At 40.4% G+C, this 17,990-nt stretch overlaps 1 protein-coding gene across 4 annotated transcripts in view; it reads left to right on the forward strand.

Moving 5' to 3' along the window:
- Positions 1-1,409: 1,409 nt before the first annotated feature.
- The window catches only part of myo10l1 (myosin X, like 1), a 47,714-nt gene continuing 31,133 nt past the window's right edge, over positions 1,410-17,990 (forward strand). For all 4 annotated transcript variants that reach the window (XM_026151790.1, XM_026151791.1, XM_026151792.1 and 1 more), the window contains exons 1-2: positions 1,410-1,975; positions 16,313-16,411. In XM_026151790.1, the coding sequence (XP_026007575.1) occupies positions 1,955-1,975; positions 16,313-16,411 (120 nt within the window). In that variant the 5' untranslated portion in view covers positions 1,410-1,954. The remainder of the gene's footprint in view (positions 1,976-16,312; positions 16,412-17,990) is intronic.

Below are 17,990 nucleotides of genomic sequence, written 5' to 3' on the forward strand. Positions count from 1 at the left end.
GGTCTCATTTCCTGAGTGTTTGTGTACATGCATGTGTGTATGTGTCTAATCACAAACACAAAACGCGCATGGGGCCCTGCTGGCGGGTCTAGTTTTTGAGCTGTTGCTCTGATGAAGACGGAGGGTACAGCTAAATAATACTTCCAAGCATGCACACAGGAGCCTCTCCACCCCTATACCTCCAGGGCTCCGTGGGGAACAGGCTGAGCTTGTGCTTTACCCAAGAGAGGCCTCAGCCTGCTGGGCTCCTAAAAGCTGCACCTGGCCCCTGCAGCCTGGTGCTGTGAAAAGAAGAATAAAAACCTCACACGGTCCACATCACATAAACCAGTTGTCTGTTTATTTATACCAAACTGTGGTCTTTGGAGACTTCGTTGGTTTTTCTTTCTGATTTTGGGATGTTTCACCCTCACTGTTATGGTCGTGTGTGTGTGTGAGTGTGTGTCATGAGATATCATTTTTCAGCCTGGGGGCAGGGGCTCTGACTGATTCTGTAACCAAGCCTACTCCTATACACCAAGCAACATTTTTTTTTTTGAAAGAAAGAAAGATTATATAGCAATGCCCCCCACCACCATCACCAATCCCTCTGGCCCCACTTTCTCTTTGTGCACTGGTTTTGGAAAAGCATGAATGCTCTTGACAGCACTTGCCTCATTGCTAATTTAGATATCATTTATTCAGCTTTATAAACTTCCATGTCAGCTTGTCTGTATTCATGGCCTTAATGGTTATAATAACTTTATACTCTTGATACACAAGCAAATTTTTGCACAGAAGGTAACAGCTGTGGTAACAGGTTTTATACAATCTATCTGATGTCTTTATTACTCAAATGCTCACTAATACTCTGGGAGCTACATCAATAGCAACATCTTGTGATTCACTGGTAAATGAAATTACAAGACAATAAAATTCAAATAATTTTGTTCATGATTTTTTTTGCGGCACATGCTTTTGAAAAAGATCAGACATCAAAAAACTATACATTACAATACATTAACACATTAATTTTTTTAAATAAAGTAGTTCTATAACAAAAAGAAACCGTCTACATTGGCTTTGAGTTTTTCATTCTCGAGCATTTTGACAGAACACATTTTTAAATAAGAGACCTAATCTCTCCAAACAAGGCAACCTGCTTCACCAGCATTTATCATCTTATTTCATTTATAAAAACAAAAATACTCTTTTCTTTCTTTCTTTTTTTCCGGAACTCATTGCTTTATGAACACTGACGTGATGGGATGAAGCCGGATAATCTGGTTCGGGATGATCATCTGTAATTAGACCAAGAGGGACAGAGGTTCTTTCATCTGTCAACAACCACAGAAGCGTCATCTCACCTCTAGGTGGACTGTCTGTGACCGCAAAAGCGCTGGTTAAGGTTTGCTTGCACATCTGTACGTGTGAGCTTATAATGTGTGCTTTATATCGGAGGGGGCTGTGTCTGCACCGCCCCATCGGTGTGTGCGAGTGGACAGCGTCAAGCTCATCCTACCCCCGGACTGGTCCTCTCGCAACCCCACGCAGGATACTCACATCCTCACACGTGCACACATACACACACATATATCTACACACATACGCTGATACACAAACCAGGCAGACCTGGAAAACCGGGGCGCTTCAATTAGCGTTCCTCCGACGGATCCCTGGCGTGGACATTTTTCATTTTTTTCCTCTCAGCCTCCGTGGAATTTTCTCATGTGTGGTTTTCTTTGCGCATAGAGCGTGGACGCAGCTGAGGTGTGTTTGAGAAATTGGGCTATTTCGGAGGTCATAGAATAAACGCTCGTTGAATGGGAAACACCAACACAGAGGCACTGCTACCTTTCCCTCATCTCGACAAACAGGCTCACTCTTCAGTTGGTGAGATTTGCGCACCCGAGACCGGAGCCGGTGTCTGCGCTCTGCCGGGCCGGGCGCGAGTCGTCAGGGAGGAGTAGGCAGGATGGACGCGTTTTTTGCAGAGGTAAGGCCACTGAGAATCTGTGTCACGGTTACGGAGATAAACATGAATGACATTAATGGCGTGATGATGCCTGGATTTACACCGCTGCATGTCTATACTGCAAGATACGGTTTCATTTTGATTCACGTCAATTATGGCAGGTGCCGCTTTGCTTCCGTCGAGCAGAAGCATCCTCACCGTCCGCCCCCCCAAAACCCAGAGGAAGGCCTGGTCCCACTATATGTTATAGTCTTCATGTATCTGGGGGAAAAACACCGTTTGTTTCATTATCACTGCAGAGGATCAGGGCCTGACTACCGGCTTGGTGAATTAATTCAGAGCAGAGCCGCAGAAAAATTGGCCAAACGGGAGCTGACATGGGCTTTTGCATCCATAAGGATGACTGCCGGATTAAAGCCAATCTGTTAAGGGAGGGTAAACCGTGTTGGCCTTCAGCAACAGCCCTACCACGGCATGCTGCCGCGAACAGACCCACTCTGTGTGTGTGTGTGTGTGTATTTTTTTTTTTTAAATTGCGCTGTGAATGGGATAGAGATCGGATCCATGGCAGGGTTTGGGCCGGTAGAGGAAGGTAAAAGAGGAGGGAGGAGGAGCAGTGCAAGGGATATGTCTGTGTGTGTGTTTGTGTGTATGTGAGACCGAATAGGTGAAGCAGGAGGGAGATAAATTAACTGCCCTTGTAATTGAAAATTAAGTAAAACATTGGTTATTAATCAATCTCCCACTCTCCCACTAAGATGACAAAACCAGTCTCATTTTCCTCTAATCTGATCCAGAGTTGTAAGCATTTTAGGCTGTCATTGTCTGTTGCTTTATTTTCTTTCCTTATAGGTCCTTTGCCGTACATGTTCACACCCTAATCAGGAGATACAAGCTTCCTACCAGTCCCTGTCTTCATTTGTGTCTTGTTCCTCAGACCCCCCATTTAGTGGCTCAGGCACCCAAACAGTCTCGTCCACTGACTCCGATGCCAGTATCCATCCTCTCCAAGCTACTTATCCTCCCTCCATCTTAAGTTAATCTGATATGGGTTTAAATGCCTCTCACATTGGCAGTGATGTCATGCAATTTATTAGTGTGTGTGTATCCATGTGCTAGTGGTTGTGAGGGTATATGTTTGGGCACCAGAGCTATAAGAATCACTGCTGATCATACTTCTTCTCAAACTGCATGACATAACCACCATAAGCCCACAGATTACCACACAACTACACCAAAACACAAAAACCAACACTCCCGCTTCATTTCCCATCAGTTTGTCTGTAATATATTGATCATAGCATTGATTCACAGACCACCATAAAGCAGCCCCACACTGCACAGACTATGAAAGGCTGCATTAGATCTGAAAATGGAGTGACTTATTGAGTTACGAGGCCCTGCAGACATGCATAAGCTGCTACCCAGAAACATGACTTCATGCAGTAGTCGGGTGCTGAGTAATCAATCCTTCTGGGAGGTGTCTGTCCAGCATCCACTTAGTTTCTTTCCTCTTCTGCTTTCATTGCTCCATCCTGTACCCCTGCATTCCTCCATTTGGATCGCTGAAAAAAAAAAAGAGTGAACAACTGACCGCTCTGTCTCTGTCTCTCTCAACCCAGGCAGAAAATGTGATGGCCATCCAGCCAAGCATGAAATATCAGGTGGTATTAGACTACTGTATAATCCCCGCATAATCATACTGGCCTGGTTAGTAGTCAATTATGGCAGTTGTGGTGACTTTATGCACTCTTAATATGAAAAGAACCCAATCACTTCCTTGTTATGGTGGCTGAAAAAAAACAAATTGTTACTCCTGGTGCAGATTCCATCTGGTATTTTGAGTGTTTTTTAAATTTAAAAAGTGCTTCTTAAGTTCTTAGATACTCTTAGCTAGTTTCAAACAAGTTATTTCCTAAACTGGGTTAAAATTTTAAAAACTTTTAAAAATGTCTTAGCTTCAGTTCTGTTGTTTATATGTAAACCTGACTGGGCTTTACAGAAGCTGGAAGTTTTGGAGCACAATCAGCAAACATTTTAAGTGCTTTGTCTTTAATAGATTCTATACATACAGTTTTATGTTTTATCAGTTTTATCAAAAATAATTTTCCCTGGAGCTGCTTCATGATGACTGCTGAGTACTTTGCTGTCAGCACTTGAGTATCTAAATTTGAGTATCTAAATGTGCTTATGAGTGAGTTGGGTGACATTTGTTTTCAGAGGTGATAGTTTGCGTTCGTGTCAGTGCACGTGTAGTAGATTTGAACAGGTGTAAAGCTGAAATGAACCAATAACTGTGAGATAGGCATGTGCGAATAGACAAGGAACAGCTTTGGTGCCATTTGTTTTTATCCAGTTTGATATTCACTAAAGACCCTTCTGTTTCTGTCTCGCTTGCTTGTCCGTGTAACTGAATAAACAGTAAATCTTTATTTACTACCTTTCAATTTGTTGAGTGGTCGCTGTATCCTGTACCGAGAGTAGCTGAGGAGCAATAAAAGGTTTCTCACACTATGAGGGTGATTATAAAAATGTAATATTCAGTGTGCATTCTCCATGGCAATTTGCACATATGCAGTGAAACATTCATGGAAGCATTTTTATGCAGCTTGAACAGCATAAAGTGTCTTCTAATTGCAGAAAAAGAAAAATCGGTCCTTTTTCTTTCGTGCAATGGGTGTTCATGGAAAAAACCTTAGGGTAAATTAAGCAGAGCCCATGCCAATCCATTGTGGTACAAATTATGCCGGATTTGGTATGAAGTGCATACTGCAGGAATCTGGTTCAGTGGAGGTAAGGGAACAGTCACTGGAGATGTGTGACCTATATTCAGCAGCTCCAAACACATTTGTTCTGCTTTGGAGCTGCATCAGTTTTGCTTCCCTCTCTCTCTCTCTCTCTCTCTCTCTCTCTCTCTCTCTTCTTTTCCCTTCCCTCTGATGCTCTCTCTCTCCCTGCGGCCACTCTCTTGGTGCTTCTCCATCTCGCTCAACCAACCGCTTTAAGAGCTGCTCAGTCAGCCTCCCTCCCCCTTCTGGCAGCTCTGTCTTTCTCTATTCTCTCCTCTCTGTTTCCACTTTATCTTTTTTTCTCCTTTAAATCACTTCTTTTTTTTGTTTTTTGTTTCCGCCCCCCAGCATGTGTAGGTGAAACAGCTCTGCCTCATCTAAAATAAAGCTATGTTACAAGATATGAATTTAATTACATTTCCCATGATGCTATGGTAGTATACAACTATCAAATGTCACAATTTTCTGGGTAACAATAAATGAAACCTAGCATATTTCATAATTTCTATTGTATTTTGTCTTTCCTGATTTAAAAGTCTTTAATTATATTTATGGGCTTCTGGACTAGACTGTGCCCAATTTGATTGATTGGACTAATGGTCCTAAACCAACAGAGCAGTTCGATTTCTAAACCAAATGAATTTGTCTGGTTTGTCCAATGTCAAAAAACATTCTAATGCTATTACGATAAACTCAGATATCAGATATCATACATATTAAGTTGTAATTAAATTGGCAAAAATCTGAACCATTTCCACAACCATTAATCATTATTAAAACAGCCATGAAGTAAACCATGGAGCCAGTGTACTCTCTGTACTGGACATTTGGTGTTAAATCTTTGCCAAATCAAACATGCGGATCGTTGAGAATGAGATTTCTTATGCTGTTGTTGAGTGAAAACAAAGGAAGAGGAGTGGGGGTAGGCACGTTTAGAGGCAGCGACAGAGAAGGGAAGGTAGTATGGTGGCTATAGAGAAGAGTTTTAAATGTAGGGACTGTGACTGGTAATGCCATTGAGGCAGGAGGAAAGAAAAAGGAAGATTACATACAAGGTTTATGGATATAGTGAAGGAGGACATGCAGATCGTTGATGTGTCAGAAGAAGATGCAAGGGAGAGGATAAGATGAAGGAAGATCATCTGTTGTGGTGACCCCTAATGAGCAGAGGAATGAAGAAGAAAAAAAACATTAGGCATGATTAAAAATCCCCACAGGCCATTGGCAGTGTTTTGCAATTTTTTACTATAGGGATCTAGATATGCAGGGTTTATTCCTCTGACCATGGTTCACCTCTAGAAATGTCATGAAAATTGCTCATTTAGATTTTGCATACTCCTGATGACAAGTTGCAAAAATTCTGCACTGAAAGCAAATTATCCCTTGATAGAGATCTGCACCAAGAGGTCTTCTTTCAACCCTGCTAAGCTTCTTCATTGCTGAAATTTGGTAGTTTTTGTGTAATCATGGTGGCAGATTGACAGACAAACAACAATAAAAATAACAATAAAACACAAGCTTTAGCACAGACGAAGGATATTTAAGACAAGTTAAAAACAGTTAAAAAAAATTAAACAAAACTGTGAGAACAGTATTAACATTTACTGTGTTCTTTGGTAACAGCCTAGTCCTTCATCAAGTTTTCTAAAATTTGACTTAGTTTTTGCTTAACAAACAAACAAACTGTGCTGAAAACATTCAAATCAGATCGCAACCCCCTTCACCTGGACATCAACTCCCAGCATCTACCAGTGCCTAGAGGAGAAAGGCTGTTTCCATGGTATCCTGTTTCCACACTGTTGCCGTGGAGTCCTGTTGCCAGGGTGTTAGTGGGGGTGTGACTGTAGTTTAATCCAAGATGTGAGAGAATGTGATAATTAGCACAGAGCTCAAAGAGGATTTGTACTTTACATACACACACACTTGCTCCTGGTTTGTAATTTAACAGCAGACCTTGATCCAGTTTACCTTCGGAAAATCATGTTTGTTTTGGAATTAAGCTGTCCAAGGCTTCAGATATTCCTAAAATAACAGCTATGCAGCCAAGCAGGAAATAAAGGGCACTTATGTTCTTAAAACTCGTTGCATTTCTGCTGTCCAGTAGTTATATGGACTGCAGGTTAAATCCATGACGTAAAGATCTTTCTGCATAAGTGCCTTTGCCATCCTAGTTGGATGGACACAGGGGGATAGAAATCAGGCACTTTGTTAATTGTAAAAAGTTTTGAAAAGGAATCACGTAGAGGTAATTTCTAAACCATACTTTAAAAAATCCCAGGCAACTATGGGAATGTTGGTTTCTTTCTTTTTTCCCTGTAAGATTGTTTTGAAATTAGCAGCCACCCATGTGTTCCGATCATCCAAGATTCCCCAGAAAAAAGTAGTTCTATAAAGATACATACATATACACTACATTAAAAACACAGGCATCCTGGTACATACATATAATGGGAAAACACTGAATGATGAAGTGTTTTCCATTGGTGGAGATGATGTTAGTAACCAGGACTGATGTTGTTATACATAGATCTGTCATAGTTAAAATGGTTTCTAATGCCCAAGCGATTTAAGATTTTTAAGACCAATGCTGATACTGATATTTGGTGATTTAAAAATCTGATATTCTGGTATTTTGGCCACTATGTTTTTCTTTCAGCTGCACAAAACCTAAACAGATTTCTGTAACCTTTGTTATGTGTGGTAATTCTTTGAGTTATTTATGCTCTGCTCAGATCAGTTATGTTTGTCAGTTGTTGTCTTTGTGCCGTTCCAAATGCATGTTGGCATCAGGCAAGTGGACAGACTATGCAATGTTAATCCTCTTAACAACATTAAAGGGTGTTTCTCACCTGTCTTATTTATTGTTTGTATTTTCATTTGTTAGCTGTTACAAATGCCAACACTAATAGAGCTAATACACTTATATTAGCTAATATTGTAAAAGTTATCAGTCTTGTGATACATTGACCTGGCTCTAATGGTTTCATTGCTCATTATCCTCAAGGTGCCAACATAGGTATCCAACAATTGCTAAAGAGCACTGGTAACAAAAGATGGCAGAGACTACAGAATGTAGACCGCTGACATATTCTGTTCTCAACTGCATAGAAAATATGGATTTTTCAAGATTTTCATTAAAAAGCAAAAAGAATGAATCAAGACACCTGAGTGATCAGAGACTACATTTGAACATACAAGCTTCTAGATAAAGAGGAGGGAATTCTTCAATTCTTTGCAAGAGTAACTGTGACCACCCCACATGAGTGGTCACATGGGGTTACGTTTGACCACTCATGTAACAATTTGTTACCTTATGCTATATGGTTTCCTCCAAGGATCGATTCTTGGACCCTTTTTTCATTTGAACATGCTTTCTCAAAGTGAAATCTTTTAAAAGCACCTGGAGACTCATAATATCTATGCAGATGACACCCATATTTCTTTAGCTCTCTTCCAAAAAAACCTTTGTAGATATTGATTATGTTTGTGTCTTGAAAACTCCCCTAAAAAGGGTTTTTGGCGACAACTGATATCCCAAACTTTCTCATTGAACCTTCCAATTTCAATTTAAAAAGTGTTAGTTTTAAGCTTTGTTTCCTACAAATAATAAAAAGGATAAAAATAAATAAATAAAAATAATTATAATTATAATAATGATGCCCCTGCAACATTTCAAAAAATGACCTGGAGTCATTTTATAAAACCTAAATTAAAAGACACTCATGGTATATGACTATGGATAAATTAATATGCTCTTAATGTTTTTTGCTGTGATCATGTTTCCATTTACGCTCAGATGTTTATTTATACCTGCAGTGTTGAATCTGCACTGCAATCCCTTTTAACGGCAGATGTACAGGCCAGTGACACCCACTAGCCCACATGCACATAAGGATACACACAGACACACCAACATGCACAGACCGCACGGATAAACACATGCTGTTGCTCTCCTTCCAGCAGCCATAATCTGCTAAAAGCCTCGCTGTCCTGATTGTATTATCACCTTTAATGGAATATTACTGACACAGTTTAGGTCTCCAACACAGGCAGCGCTACGCTAAGACGACAGATCAGAATGCTTTTTGCAAGGAAAAAGGCAAAGGAAGCTGTCTCTCCAGTTCACATACAAATTTACTACATATTTGTGATAATCCTACTTTCTAGGATTTTCTGCTGCTCTTTGATTTGTGCTCTCTGCCTCATATTGACAGTTCACTCGTGTGGCATTTTCATAACGTTATGGTGGAACTATAACTAACTAACTAATTATATATAGTGATACAGGGTTAATTAATTAACTGTTAATAACTTAAACTACAGTTAACTGAAGATTTGTCACATTATTTAACAAAATCACAGAGGACCAGGCCATAAGTGGTCCCTTCATCCTGGAGCCTAATAAAAATTACTACCTGATGCTTGTGGTTAGAAAGGGATTGACAGTTTTTACAAACACAGATACACAACCCCCCCCCCCCCCCCCCCCCCCAAAAAAAAACCACGCTGGTTTTTATTTTTCCTTTTATCTGCTGCTGAGCAGTCATCTGCTCTTGGCATCATTTATTAATTCGTGTCTCGTTTCTGTCATTTTGTGTCTTCTTCAACCTCCTGTACTTGTAACCTTTTGTTACACACTTTGCTGTTTTCCTGCCCTCGTCTTCATTGTCCTCATTTTCCCCATTTGTCTGCCCTCTCTGTCTGTCTCCTCTCCTCTGTTGTCCTTTTAGTTTACACTGAGTTTGTCAGACGTGACTTTGCCCCACAGTGACTCCTCTCATTCTTTAAGCTGTCATTTATTTATGTGTAGTTTGACTTTTTATCTCACCTTTTTCTGATTGCCATTTTTTAAGTCTTGTAGCTGTTGGTCAAAGTCAAAGTCAAAGTCTGACTGTCAGTGTGTCCAGTTTGAACATCTACAAGAAGCAATGGAACATTTTTCAGTGTCCTGATATTCAGTTTCCTCTGAAGATGGACCAGTCCAATATTATTATAACTCGCACTTAAACTTTGTATTTTAAATTAGCTAAACATTAAATTGCTAATACCAACATGTGCCATTGTGCATGTGCATTTAGCTTAAAACAGCACAACTTCACAGATAGCCAGGGCATCAGGACCAAAAGTGTCTGTTGAGAAGGTTAGCGCGGGCTCATTAGTGTTTGTAAAACATGCACAGCTCTTGAGTATGCTTACATAAAGAATTTTATGGTGCTTTTACAAGCCAAAATCATGCATGATTTAAAATCCCCTTCCTGTGTCCCTCAGAACGTCTCCCAGCTCTGCAGCTATTTTTAGATCACTCCCTCTAAGTCCTGTTCTGACCACAAAAAATGATATAAAACCAAAACCAAAAAAGCAGCACTAATGATAGAAGAAGTCCAGAAATGCACAAAAACAATCTTTAAAGGGTGGAGTCATGAAACACGTTGTCTACAGTTGACCCTTTGTTGCTACATTGGATTCATATGAACCAGAGGGGTTTATTTCTTCGTCTCTTATCTTTCTTCTCAATGCAGCCATGACAGTCAACAGCTTCTTTTTAAGTTGATCACATATCTCAGCTCGTGTTAACCACAGAGCATAGCTTTATGTCATGACCAGTGAAAAACATTTAAGGTTTAATGAGTGATTCCATTCCTGCGGATGTTGGTCATATGTTTGCACTCAGCATTTGCTTTGGAGAGAGCTCCTCTCAGAAGGAGAGATCCTTCATCAGAGACTATCTCCATGGGAAGAGCCTTAATTATATGGCACAGGTGTCCATGTAATTGCCTGAACAGACAAAAGGGCCTCTATCAAACATACGTATAGCTGAGCGCTCATTGGATATGTCTAAATTTATACCTAAATGTCTGACTTTAATCTCTAAATTGTGACTTTTCTCAGAAGAGGATTAAGGCCAGAATTCTGATAAGAATAATTCACAATTTGAAAAAGTGTTGAGTTCAATCAATCAGTTGTGAATAAAAAAAAAAAGAAGATTTGGGGCTCACAGAAGAAAAAAACACACTCATGCATTAGCCATCATCATCATCATCATCATCATACATATCCTGGCTGTACTTGAAATTATGCTGCTGTATTTCTGTCACAGCATTCTACAGGAAAGATGTCTCGCTATTGTTTTAGCATTTCTTGTTGGTTATAGAGTCGGATGTAAGACTTGAGGTCAGAGGTCATCTCTGAGGGTAAAGTGACAATAGACGCTTAATGGAGCTTGACGAAAGGGTAATGGGGCGGAGCCTGGGGCCTGTTTGACTGTGGTTTGGTTTGAATTTCATGGAGCAGAGAAACAATGCGAAGCATAGTGTTAAAGGCGATGTTACAGCCATAGATATTAGGCCACAGAAAGGTTTGGTGTTTGTTGTCATGCATGGCTATTTCTGTCTGTCTGGGGCAGTAATAGATGGGAGGAGGGGAGGAGGACACAAACAGGAGGAGGAGAGGATGAGTCTGAGTGGAGGCTTTGGTGCTGGCAGGTCATTTATAACCCTCTGTCTCCCCTTAGTTTGCCCATGAGATTGCATATCGATCTGGGACTGGAGACCAATTTGCTTAAAGAGGAGACAGAGAGAGAGAGTCAGAAAGCAGAAACATTCATTGCTTTCTGGTTCACATAAGGTGAGTTTATGTCTGTATGAGATATAAACTTGCTGTCTTATTTAATGAATCATTTCAATGTAAGCAGCTATCTCCTGGAAGTTTTCAGTCTTTTGAATATGTGGCTTTACAGCTGAAGGCCCCATCCAAAGTTGTGTTTCTTAATGTTTACAGGCCTCCCAAATACTGCACAGACTTTTTTAATGACCTCAGTGAACTGCTGTCTGTGATCTGTGTTGATTTTGACTGTGTAATTATTGCTGGGGATTTTAACATTCATGTGGACAACCCTCAGGACAAAGGGACTAAAGACCTGAGTAACACTCTGGGCAACTTTGGGCTGACTCAGCATGTAACAGAGGCCACACATAATAGAGGACACACTCTTGACCTACTGATCTCCAAAGGCCTGAGCATTTCAAAGGTTACTGTGTCTGATGTGGGCCTGTCTGATCATTACTGTGTTTTCTTTGAAAGTAAAATCTCAGCCCATACAAATATATCAACAACAGTGATCACAAAACGGTGTATAACTGAACACAGTAGTGCAATTTTTAACCAGGTCTTCCCATTAACACCTGACCTGTCCAGAGGGTCAGTCAATGAGCTCGTCAATAGCTTCAATGCTAACATGTTAAATGTAATGGACACTATTGCTCCCATTAAGGTGAAGGTTATCTCTGGAAGGAAAAAGTCTCCATGGAGAAACTCCACACTGGTGAAAAATGAAAAAAGAGAGTGTAGGAAAGCTGAGCGCAGATGGAGAAAAACAAACCTCCAGGTTCATTATGACATTTATAAAGAGAAACTTCACAATTATAATTTACAACTGAGGAATGCAAGGAGGTCCTACTTCTCTGACATCATCACTAAAAACAGCCATAATGCTCGGGTCTTATTTTCTACAGTTGACAGGCTAACAAACCCCCCTGTGTCAGTGGCAGCTGAACTTCATTCGACCATGGCCTGCAATGACTTTGCCAAATTCTTCACTGAAAAAACCCAAAAAATTAGACAAGCAATTGGTACATCAACAGCAGATCCAGGATATGTACTGTGTCCACCAAAAAACTGTTTAAACACCATGAAACAGTTTCAACCTATTAACAGCAAAGACCTGGAGGACATCTTAGGTCAACTGAACTCCTCCTCCTGCTGTTTAGATGTCCTGCCAACAAGTTTTTTCAAAAAGGTCTCAAAGACTTTAGAGTCAGACCTGTTACAGATCGTCAACTTTTCTTTATTATCAGGTGTGTTTCCAGAATCACTAAAAACTGCTGTAATCAAACCTATACTGAAAAAGGACAATCTTGACAAGACACAAATGAACAACTACAGGCCGATCTCAAATCTCCCGTTTTTAAGTAAGATCATTGAAAAAGCAGTTTCTCAACAGCTCAGTTACTTCTTAAAACAGAATAATTGCTACGATGCCTTCCAGTCAGGTTTTAGACAGAATCACAGCACTGAAACCGCTCTGACCAAAGTGTTCAATGACATATGTCTGAATACAGACAGTGGAAAAATGTCAGTCTTAGTTTTACTGGATCTCAGTGCAGCATTTGATACAGTTGACCACAACATATTACTCAAATGACTGGAGAACTGGACAGGTCTTTCAGGAACTGTACTAAACTGGTTCAAAACATACGTAGAAAACAGGAAATACTTTGTATCAATAGGTAACTTCACATCTGAGCAGACAAGTATCACATGTGGAGTTCCCCAAGGTTCCATCTTGGGACCCCTTCTGTTTAACATCTACATGCTCCCACTGGCACAGATTATAAAGAACAACAAAATAAACTATCACAGCTATGCAGATGACACACAAATATATATCACAATGTCACCAGGAGACCGAGGCCCTGTACAGGCTCTTGGTAAATGCATTGAGGAAATCAATGACTGGTTGTGCCACAATTTTCTCCAGCTAAACAAAAACAAAACTGAGGTAATAGTCTTTGGCGCCAAAGAAAAACGATTACAGGTCACCAGAGAACTTCAATCTATACATCTAAAAACCACAAACCAGGCGAGAAATTTGGGTGTAGTGATGGATGCAGACCTAAACTTAGAAAAACAAATTAAGACAATAACAAAGTCAGCTTACTATCACCTCAAGAATATATCAAGGATAAAAGATCTGATGTCTCAACAGGACCTGGAAAAACTAGTCCATGCATTCATCTTTAGTAGGCTTGATTACTGTAACAGCATCTTTACAGGTCTACCTAAAAAATCAGTCAGACAACTACAGCTCATTCAGAACTCTGCTGCTCGAGTCCTCACTAAGACCAAAAAAGTGGACCACATCAGTCCAGCTCTGAGGTCCTTACACTGGCTGCCTGTCCGTCAGAGGATAGACTTTAAAGTTCTGATGCTGGCCTATAAAGCTCTGAATGGTTTAGGACCAAAATACATCAATGACCTCCTGACCCAGTATGAACCATCCAGATCCCTCAGGTCATCTGGATCCGGTCTTTTATCAGTTCCCAGAGTCAGAACCAGACACGGAGAAGCTGCATTCAGCTTTTATGCTCCTTATATCTGGAACAAACTCCCAGAAAGCCTCAGATCAGCTGAAACACTCAGTTTATTTAAATCCAGGTTGAAGACTCACCTGTTCTCAGCTGCATTTGAATAAAGCACCAAATCCACACTTTAAGCTTAAATTTCAAAACTTACATTTAACTACTGATTTTATCTACTGTTCTGATTTTATCTGTTTTGATTTTATATACTGTTGTTTGTTTGTTTGTTAATTAGTTAGTTAGTTTATTTGCTTGTTTTAATCAATTTTAAATCATGCTTTTTATTTGTTCTTGTTTCTAATGTCTCTGTAAAGCACTTTGAATCACCTTGTTGTTGAATTGTGCTATACAAATAAACTTGCCTTGCCTTGCCTTGCCTAAACTCACCTACACAATGACTGTGCTTCCGGTCAGACGCTACAGCACCAGTAATTGAAGATTAAGTTGTCTCAAAGGCCAATTTATTAGCTAAAACATGTGGTGGAGTACCAGTGAACTGTGAGTAGGTCATCAGGTCATAATAATGTCTCAGTGCGGTGGAATCTGACAGGAAAAAAGACAGAGAGGATAAAGAGGAGCAACAAGGCCGCTATATATAGAGAGAGTTGCTGTGCAAAGAACAGTGAAGGAAACCTTTTTGCAGACTAGTGCAGAAGATCAACTATAGATGGGTTTATGTTTTGCAAAAGCCAACAGCCTTAAAGTCTGTTTTCAGATGGATTCAGTCATTTTATCCCCTAAGCCTCACCTTAAGCAACCCATTTGTGTGCATAAGTAACACACTGTATTGGTGTGTGACTGGTTTCTGCCTGGTTAGCTTCATAGCCTGAGGCATGACTGGGTTTCTGTTATTATCCGTGTGCGTATGTGTGGCACTGAGGGATTGAAAGAACCCAAAAAGAGAGAGTGGGAGAGAGGGAAGAGGAAACAGAAAGTGATAAAGGTTGTCAGGGGATGCTTGGGGCTGTGGCACCATCTGTTGCTAAAACAATTCTTTTCCATTTGTCTTCTGCTGCTCACGCCATTCATATGCACACATCTGCTGGTCCACCGAGCCTTTTAGGACTCACGCCTCTGCTTAGGATTTAGACTGGAGCACTTATGCCACGAAACTTTGCTCTAACTACAAGAAAATTCATACATTATGGATAACACCATCACTTAAAAGGTGGACTCATCAACAAGAGTGCAGTGAATGTGATTCAAACACCCACAAACATCACCATCATTATGACTAATTTGTCAGAAAAAGTGAAAAAAAAAAACCATTCCACACATTCCACATGTGAGAGCACAATGTAGAAAGAAATAGTTTAAATTAATTTCAGTGCACAAAATTCAGCTCTCTAGTGAGATTTTGTCGTTAACAAACTACAGTACTGTGTGTTTTCTCTGTTGACAGTGTAACCTTTTATTTTAACTTCCTCTGTTTTGAATTCAAACAGTTAACAGAGTGCAGAGAATAGTAGTCGTATTCAGCTGTAAGCACATTTTAAGTATTTATTGATGTAAAGTGTTTTTCATTAATAGCTTCTTGTCTGAGGATATATTTTATACTGTAGTAACACGACACCAGCCTCCAGCAGGCGCCCCGTGGTTGGAGTTCTAGTCGTTAATAAAATAAGCAACGTTTTTTATTCAAGTATTGTTTTGATTACATTTGACACCACTTCTTGGACCTGTTTTAGAGGCAGTGCTTGGGTAAACTCACAAGCGATTCAGTTTAAGCTAAACTGTACAAGTGGACGTATGGTGTGCCTCCTGTTTTTCCAGCGCTTCAGTCGCTCCATTGACTCATCTGTCCTCTGTTGCACTGTCCTTCTGTTTATGGTTTCAGGTCAGAGGTCAGTGACTGTGTGAAGGAGGGCTTTGTCTGTTTAGAAATATTTAGGAATAGTACACTTCCTCTGAACATGAATAAACTCCTTGCACAAAAAGATAAAGACACCAACTGCAAGCGCTCCTGCTTCACCATGTTAGAAATTAGGTGTGGATACTAATTGGATGGGATACTAATTCTAGCTTGAAAAACTAGCTTTAAAACAAAATGTACATACTTTATATCTGAGCAAAGCCAAACTATGCTTTGAAGTCACTCAAAGCATAAATAATTATCCACAGCTTACATCAATACAGTTTATCTAGATGAATTTTAGCCTGGCAACAAGATTTAGCAGTTACATATTTTCCTAACAAGTGAAAGATTTCCAGTTTGATTCCAAGATGCAAGAGGAGATATAAATCCTTTTGAGGTTGCATCAAGAAGGGCATCTGCTGGAAAAATCTGCCAAATCAATCATGCAGCTGTGGTGACCCCTTGTGAATAAGGGAGCTGACCAAAGTAGCTAAAAAGATGAATTATTTAAAATCTCACCTGTTTAGGGTTGCAGTTATTGGCTGCTTAACATATGTGATTTGTGTGCTTGTTACAGGGTGCCCGCGTTTGGGTCAGGGAGAAGGAGCAGCTGCTCCCAGCCACCGTCAACTCCTGTGGAGATGGAACCCTTGTGGTCACAACAGATTATGGGGAGGTATGAAATGCACACTTTGCACGACCGTCTTTCTGATCTCTTTTGTCTTCAACACTGTGATGAGTGAGCAAAAGTCTGATTAGGACCCTCCATATACAACCATGCATTACACCGCTCATCATTGATGTGAAGGTGAAGCAGCTGTGTAGGTACATCTTCTCCTGTGCTGATCAATGCAAACTCCTGGTCATGATGTTCCACTTTCCCTGCCCCAGTTTCTTCCTCCTCCTCTTCCTCCGCCTTCTCCTCCTCATACATATTCAAAATTCATCTCTGGATCGCTGACACACATTCTGCTATCAGAGGAAAGCCAGAATAGATAGAAGGCATTATGGGAGTGTAGATGAAAACGGTCAGATGTAAGGATGGGGTTGCCTGCGGCTGATCTAAAAAAACAAAACAAAACAAAAAAAACAACCTCAACCTTTTGATGCCACGCACACTGCCAAAATAATGGAATTGAATGTTTAAATCTCATTATAAATGTGTGTTCGTGTGTGTGTGTCTGCGCTCATCTAATCTGTGTTAGATCAAGGACAAGCACACATTGCTGTTTGGATTTAATATGTTTACACACACACACACACACACACACACACACACACACACACACACGCACACACACACACGCATGCTCTCCAATTGCTCTCCATTTAAAGATGGAGGTAATAATAGATTTGTTTATTCCTTCCAAAATCAAGAGTCTTAATCCTCCTTTTCCAGCCCTACAAGAACACAGTAGATGTACAGTAAAGATGTACAATGAATTCATGCTTTTGAAGTTGTTCCACTTCTGATCCAACTACTTCAGTGTTTCTGTTCAGTGGCCCAGGAGAGACAGACAGGGATTTCCCAAAATAGAGGACCAGTTATAGGAGCAGGCATTCTCTTTGCTCTGGATTATGAATGTCCTTAACCTCCCTAAAGCCCCATCCATCTCTCTGCCCCCCTTCTCTGCTAGATGATGGTGTTTAAATGTTGACTCTGCAGGAGGTGATGAATATTTGATGGAGAATCAGCAGGATGGTGGGGTTATACCCCACAACAACAGGATCTGACCCATGAAAACAGTCCCACGGTCCCTATTCATTCATTCCCACAGCTCTGCACCGTGTTCTCCTGCTCAGAAATAAATGTTTGATTTGAATGACTGCAGAGCACAGTGAATCCTAACCTTGTTTTGAAAGTAAAGAAAATTGCAGCAGTTTGCAGGTTTATGATTTTTTTGCTATGTTATACATGCCATCAAGTTACGCTTTAACAATGAAACACTTGTTAGTTTAGTTAGTGGCATGGAACACAACCCCCCTCCACATGTGAGCCTACAGTATAAAGAAGCCTACAGGTGAGTTAGGGTTTATCTTTACACTATATGTATAAAAATATTGGACCACCTACACATTACACCTACAGGAGCAGCTAAGCCATGGAAACTGATGCCATGAAGCTTATGGAGCACAGTTTTTGTGCTGATATTAATGCCTGAGGAGGTTTGGAAGTCAACAGACAATTGATGGACTTTATGCACTGCGCACCTCAGTGACCTGTAAACTTTATGTGGTCTGCCTGTGGTTCCTTA

The sequence above is a fragment of the Astatotilapia calliptera genome, chromosome 19 (genome assembly GCF_900246225.1).
Source record: "Astatotilapia calliptera chromosome 19, fAstCal1.2, whole genome shotgun sequence".
Lineage (NCBI taxonomy): Eukaryota > Metazoa > Chordata > Actinopteri > Cichliformes > Cichlidae > Astatotilapia > Astatotilapia calliptera.